This window comes from Dermacentor silvarum, chromosome 7 (assembly GCF_013339745.2).
Source record: "Dermacentor silvarum isolate Dsil-2018 chromosome 7, BIME_Dsil_1.4, whole genome shotgun sequence".
Lineage (NCBI taxonomy): Eukaryota > Metazoa > Arthropoda > Arachnida > Ixodida > Ixodidae > Dermacentor > Dermacentor silvarum.
This window is the reverse complement of record NC_051160.1, coordinates 112,441,144-112,448,438: the sequence shown is the minus strand read 5'-3', so window position 1 is coordinate 112,448,438 and position 7,295 is coordinate 112,441,144. Positions and strand designations below refer to the sequence as shown.

Genomic DNA, 7,295 nt, shown 5'->3' with positions numbered 1-7,295 from the left:
TTCCAGATTATTCCCTGGTGCCCGCGTGTCTTCCAGAAAGTTCTAGACAATTCGCGTCGGTCATACAATCAGATAACATAAGCGTCGGTGAAAACAGGCAACGGAAAGAAGCGTCGATAACGTTCTAGAAACTTCCGATACAGGCGCGTCCTGCGCCGAGCTATAACGTTTAACCTTTGTTAGCCGGCCGGTGAAAGATAAACATGTATACGTGTCAATATTTATAACCATTCCATATTGAGCACTCGATTCCCGCATAATCTGGAGAGGCCACTACGATGTCAGGTGTATACCGCCATTTATTTCAATGTTGATTCATGCTATTTCAGAAAGCATTCATGCGATCTGTGAGTGCAACGAGGAAAGCGCGGCTGCTTCGGATGAAAAAGTACCTGAAAAGCCTGCAGAAAGTGACCACGCTTCCAGCAACCCAATCCCTTCTCCTGACGCACTACTTGAACTGAAGGTGAGAATTTCGTTTTTCAAAGGCCTTGTTCAAACATTGCCTGACAACATGTTAGTTACCTATATGGTGAAAGTGCCTACTGACGATATCACGCTTGTAAGGAACCACCTGCTACTTCTTGCATTGGTTAACCATTTTTCGGCAGGCAAAGTGTGATACGTTGTGGAACTACTAGATGTTAACAGGTATTGAGGGTTGTGCTGGCTGTCAGTCCAAGCATTTATGCCTATCGACCGCAGCTGTGGCAGACAAGGAATGTAAGTAATGCCTGTGCTGCTACTCAATTTGGAAGCTGCACTTTCGTAAAACAATGTGAGATTCTCGAGTGAAAATGCTATATTGGCTCACTGCCTTTACTTCCTGTGTTGTGCCCCGGCATCATTTCCTTAGGCTCTAGCTTCCTGACAGGAGGATTTTGCAGTTATTTTGTTGATGAGCTGCTTGCCATCTCTTCAACTATGCTATCAATTTTCATTTATGTGCATACGTTTTCTGCGATCAGGTGGAATGCATTTAGCCATTTTAGGTGTTAACGGCAGGCATTTTTTCATGGATGTTACTATGTGTGGTTTGTCAGAAGCACAAAAACGTAGCTTATTTTATAATCTATGTTTTACTGATGTGTACAGTTCTTTATTTATCTGCTTTGATTTTTTGCCTAGTCAATTGAGGACATGGTCACAGATCCCTTTTTCATGGACCTTGGGCAAATGAAAATGCTTTTGGCCTCAACTGCAGAGGCCCGCGTGTCCAATGCACCAGATGATTTGCCGTCATACATTTTAAATCCTGACGTGGTAAGATCACTCATATTTTTCAAATCGTGTTGGTCTGCTGTGTAAGGTTAAGAGCGTGTTAATTTGTAAGCTGTGGTTTATGTTTAGTCAGCTGTGCTCTGTCTGTAGCATTTGATAAATGATAAAAAGTGAGTGGTCATTCACACAGACTGGCTCGCACTTTATAACCTTTAACACTGGTGAAAAGCATTGCTATAACAATGAATGTTCACAGATCTCATCTAAGTCAAGATGAATATAGAATCCACTCCGCTGCTTGAGTTGTGTGAAGGTGATAGTTTCTCTCATCATATCATTCAGCAGAATTAAAGTATTTGAAGCTATCCTAGGGCCTGTTTTTTTTTTCACTGGGCCATAAAGTGTCAGTCAATGTGCATTTGTTTCAGCTTGCCTTTGACGCAGAAATAAGGTTTAGAGACACAGTGGAGGCTGTGGAGGCCAATATTGTCACGACCTCGCAGGAGACGTGGAAGCAGGCGTACAGCTCGTATACAAGCACTTTATATGAGCAGCAAACGCAACGTCGTTGTCGTCTCTGTTTTTCTACCCGCGCGCTACTTCAGCGTCGTTTCCATGGCCGGGCACATACCCGCGGCGACGATATAGCATGTGGCATTTGCCCCTCCTTTGAAAGAAGCATCGTCCCGATGCGCCAAGCGCCCAATAAAGTGCAGTGATGGTGAAAAAGTGAGGTCATGATGCAAAATATGGCTTCATACGAAGCACGAGCACAACCTCGGGCAGATGCTGCCGGCGTTTGGAGCTGTAAGGACTGTCGGGCACAACTTCATAATTCACGTCACTGATGCGGCGTAGAACTGTGTACGGCCCGAAGTATCTTCGCAGGAGCTTCTCAGATAGCCCCCGCCGACGAATAGGAGTCCAAACCCACACCTGGTCACCGACGTTGTACGTGACGGGTCTGTGTCGAAGATTGTAGTGTCTGGCATCGTAGTTCTGTTGCGCTTGGATGCGCAAGCGTGCAAGCTGCCTTGCTTCCTCGGCGCGTTGCGTAAACTCCTCGGCACCAGTATCGTGATCACCACACTCGTGTGGCAGCATCGCGTCCAACAGTGTTGTTACTTCCGGGCCATAGACGAGGCTGAAATGTGTCACGCGTGTTGTCTTGCGGTGAGTTGTACCACTTAATCGCAACACGGTATCCAGAAGCGCGGCCGTGAAAGCAGAACCTCTGTCGGTAATGACCACTGCGGGGGCGCCATGCCTTAGGACGACGGCTTCGATGAAAAATCGTGCTGCTTCGGCTGCTGTTCCCCGCTGGAGAGCACCTGTTTCGGCGTATCGGGTAAGATAATCAGTGACGACGATTATCCATCTATTGCCGGCAGAAGACACTGGAAATGGACCTAAAAGGTCCATGCCAACTTGTGCGAACGGCGCTTGTGGTATCTGAACAGAATGCAGCAGTCCAGCAGGCTTGACGGGTGGGGTTTTGCGGCGCTGGCAATCCAGGCATGTCTGGACATAACGTTTCACGACCGGCGCAAGTCTTGGCCAGTAATACTTTAGCCTAATTCTGGATAATGTGCGGGAGTAGCCCAAGTGACCAGCGGTCGGCTCGTTGTGACAGGCGTGTAGGACTTCCTTCCGAAGAGATGCGGGAACGACAAATAGGTAGCTGCTGCCACTGGGTGAAAAGTTCTTTTTGTAGAGAACGTCGTGACGCAAGCAAAATGAAGGCAGCGCTCTGGCGAATAACCTCGGCACGCAGCTTGTTTTTCCCTCTAAGTAATCAATAAGAGGAACCAGTTCTGCGTCCTCGCGTTGCAGGCGTGAAACGGCGACAGCGTCTACCATGCCTAGAAAAGCCGCGTCGTCATCGTCGTGCAATGCAGTCTCAACAGGCGACCGAGACAGGCAGTCGGCGTCGGCGTGCCGCTTCCCCGATTTGTAGACAACAGTGAAGTCGAACTCCTGGAGCCGAAGGCTCCAGCGTGCTAGCCGACCAGCTGGATCTTTTAAATTAGTCAGCCAGCAAAGTGCATGGTGATCACTGACGACGGTGAAACAGCGACCGTATAGATATGGACGAAATTTGAGGATGGCCCAGACTACCGCGAGGCACTCTTTTTCTGTAGTGGAGTAGTTAGTCTCCGTTCTGGATAGGGTCCTGCTGGCGTACGCAAGCACTCTTTCGGTGCCGTCCTGCCGCTGAAGAAGCACTGCGTTCAACCCCTTGCAGGATCCTGCCGGACCGCGTCTAAGTACTACCGCCATGGCCACTGCAACTCCATCGCAGGTGACGCTACAGCATCCTATGGTCCCAGAAAGTTTCCATGGTGACGCCATTGAAGATGTCCAAGATTGGCTGGACCAGTTCGAGCGTGTCGCCAGTCATAATGAATGGAGCTCCCGGCAAAAGCTGTCTTATGCTAAAATTCGTCAGCAGGAGGTCAGCATGTCCGTCGAGTACATTAATTACGGCCCTGGCGACGGAAACGCCCTGACTCAGTACTAGTGCGTTGATGTGTTCAGCGACGCCAAGCCCGGTGTGGAAGTTATCGCAGATGACAGGCACGAGGGAACAACTTCGCGGCGGAAGCGTGACGTCGTCGTCGGCGATACGTAAACGCGGTCGCTGGTCATCCGCGGGGTCGCCGTCTTCGGAGCTCGTAGCAAATGTTATCATGCGGTCGCGGACATTAATAACTGCACCGTACTCCGTCAAGAAATCCATTCCCAAAATAAGTTCTTTACAGCACTCAAAGAGAACGACGAGGGTGGCAACGAAGGCTGAACCGGCGATTATGATTCTGGCTGTGCATTTTCCAATCGGCGTCATCAACTGGCCCCCGCAGTTCTGATGTTGGGCCCGGTCCAGGGCGTCTTCACTTTTCTTAGTCTGTCGGCTAGCTTTAGACTCATTATCGAAAAATGCGAACCAGTGTCAACGAGAGCGGCCACTTGGTGGCCGTCAATGCTAACGACAAGATCGGCGCTGACGGCGTCTGTTACATGTGGTGTGGTTGGAATCGTCGGAGTCGTAGAGTCGTCGATCGTCGGTGATGGGGGTTCTTGGGAAGCTGGACGGTTTGCAACCTCACCCCCGGAGGTCGCTGCCTCTAGTTTCCCCGGCGCGGGCTAGGAGACCTGCCCCTAGAGGCGTCAGGAAATCGCGACGGGTTGGTTGGGTGTAACGAGCCGGTGATGGGGAACGCGATCGAGGCGTCGTTGAACCTTCCGGTCGAAAGTTGGAAGGATTGTCGTCGCATGTACGTGGAGCGTCAAACCGAGGGTAACTATAGTTGGTGGGAAATCTGGGAAACCCAGCTGCGCGGTAGTGGCAAGCTCGATAAACATGGCCTGCTTCACCGCAATGAAAGCATAGCGGCCGGCGGTCAGCGGTGCGCCACAAATCGCTTTTTCGTAGCGGATAGCCGGCAGGGAATTCTCCGTAAGACCGCGGCGCAGCGATCGGCTGTCGGCGATACGGCATTGCTGGCGGCGGCTGTGACTGTCGAAGATAGGGCGTCGGGGATGGCGGCGGTGGCTGCGTTGGAGTGGTCGACGGTGTCAGCAGCATCGAAGTGGCGGGAGGTGGACGACAAAGAGCTTCCGCGTATGTGCATCGTCTCGGCTCCGCTTGCCAGTCGGGCGAAGAAAAGGCCTGTCGAAGTTCCTCCCGGACGACATCAGCGACAGAAGCCACCGCTGGTGCCATGGGAGCAATTCCGAGCTGCCGGATCTCCTCTCGCACAATCTCTCGGATAACTTCACGCAGAGATGTGCCGCCGCTCTCAGGTAGCAGTGAAGCATTTGTTGGCGAGTTCGCGCGATCGTATTGGCGGTACCGCTGCTGTAGTGCCCGTTCGATAGCGGTAGCCTCCTTGGTAAATTCGGCCACTGTCGTCAGTGGATTCCTCACGAGTCCGGCAAACAGCTGCTCCTTCACTCCCCGCAAGAGATAGCGCAACTTCTTTTCTTCGGCCATCTCAGGATCTGCTCTGTGGAAAAGGCGGGCCATATCTTCTGCAAACATGGCAACGCTCTCATTTGGCTTCTGAACACGAGATTCGAGAAGGCGCTGCGCATTGTCTTTTCTGTCGCTGCTAGTGAATGTGTCTAGCAGCTGGGTGCGGAAGGCATCCCATGTGGTCAGGCTCCTCTCCCGGTTCACAAACGATGTCCGCGCACTGTCTCGAAGAGCAAAATAGACATAAGACAGCTTTTGCCGGGAGCTCCATTCATTATGACTGGCGACACGTTCGAACTGGTCCAGCCAATCTTGGACATCTTCAATGGCGTCACCATGGAAACGTTCTGGGACCATAGGATGCTGTAGCGTCACCTGCGATGGAGTTGCAGTGGCCATGGCGGTAGTACTTAGACGCGGTCCGGCAGGATCCTGCAAGGGGTTGAACTCGGGCGTCAGGCCTAGCAGGCGGCGGCTGTACCGGTGAACCGGAGTTTCGACGAGCGAAGGCGATTCCGCGTTCGATGGATGGCTCCGCGAAGGGGTGCTAAGCATGAGGCAATCCTACCCAGCACCTCCACCAGTGTCACGACCTCGCAGGAGACGTGGAAGCAGGCGTACAGCACGTATACAAGTACTTTATATGAGCAGCAAACGCAACGTCGTTGTCGTCTCTGTTTTTCTACCCGCGCGCTACTTCAGCGTCGTTTCCATGGCCGGGCACATACCCGCGACGACGATATAGCATGTGGCAATATAAGCAAAATGCAAGAGATTTTGGACTGGGGAAGTCTCATGGGACTTGAAGAATTTATTCGACCCAAGGAGGCTGATGCTGCAGTTTTTACTACGCTAAGACGGCACTTTCTGATCTCTTGAATGGAAAGGGACTGATAAAAAAACTTCAGGGCTGTAGTTTCATACACAAAATACCTAAAAAAAGTATGGAAAGGTGGATTTCAAATCAGACCTTTTAAATCATGTTTTACCTGTAAGTTATGTTAAGCATCATAACAGCACTGGAAAGCGCATAATGGAGTAAAGAGGACATTTATTTGCAGTGGGAAAGTACATGAAGTATGAGGTGCGCAAAGATTAATATATTGTTTGGTTGGTAACTAACAATCGCTCAAGGCTGGAAAAGCCGATTGATGCTGAGGTCATTAAACCAGAAAAGCGTAATGCTTTTTCCAGAAATAAAGCAGCGATTCCATTCACACTAAGCAATCGTCGATGCGGCATGCTCATAGAATTTTTGTGTACACTGGCACCTTTTGCAGGTTTGAAAGAAAGAAAACCAAGAAATCATAGTGAAATAAATTATTAGTTTTATAAAAGGGTATCATCATCAACACCACAATTTAAAGCCATTGTGTTGTTCAAATTTGCTGCTTCTCTTTTCTTTAAAGGCACAAGAACTTGGCAACAGGTCTCCACCAGGCCCATGCATTTTGAAAGAGAATGGCAGCTTCAAAATTGCCTGCAAGGAAAACATAGTGGCGTTACAACCTGCATCATCACTTGAGAAGGCGGTCATCCTCCTGTTGACTGTTTATTTTATTTTAAACCTGTCATACCCATACGCTTTTGGACAGTTTTTGGGACTTGTGCAGCAGCATGTCATCTGCAACATTGTGAAGTTGTGCCTTCTTTTACGATTTTTTATCACCAAGGCAAAGCGCTGGCTCTAGGTTTCAAGGCTGGCTTGTTTTTCTTTCTTTAAGGTATCTCATTTGTATTTTTCGAGGCTGAGTTGTTTGGTTATTTAAAGGTTTCTCACTTGTTTTCCAGAGTGTCTTACCTTTATATTTCGCTGTTGCCTTGTTGACTTTTTAAAATGTGCAACATGCTTCCAGATATATTTGGGGGCATAAAATTTTGTAAACATTTACACTAGCTTTGAAGTGTTTTGGTCACGATTAGCTTTGTATTATACGTACATCTGTGATCTGCCAACTGTATTGTTTCTAGTGTTCATGTTTTTGTTGCGATTATTGCCACATGCTTCTGGCAAGTTTTCGTGGGCAAATGTTTCATTGTTTATTTTGGCTTGCACTGTCTTTTCCATTTAATAATTTATCCACTAGAATCTTCATCG

General features: G+C 49.3%; 1 protein-coding gene across 1 annotated transcript; it reads left to right on the top strand.

Annotated features, from left to right (window-relative positions):
• The first annotated feature begins 348 nt into the window (after nt 1-348).
• LOC125946555 (uncharacterized) lies at nt 349-7,095 on the top strand. Its single transcript, XM_049670052.1, has 3 exons — nt 349-466; nt 1,129-1,263; nt 6,607-7,095. The coding sequence occupies exons 2-3, from the start codon at nt 1,141-1,143 to the stop codon at nt 6,886-6,888; spliced, it is 405 nt and encodes a 134-aa protein (XP_049526009.1). The 5' UTR covers nt 349-466; nt 1,129-1,140; the 3' UTR covers nt 6,889-7,095.
• Nucleotides 7,096-7,295: the final 200 nt, after the last annotated feature.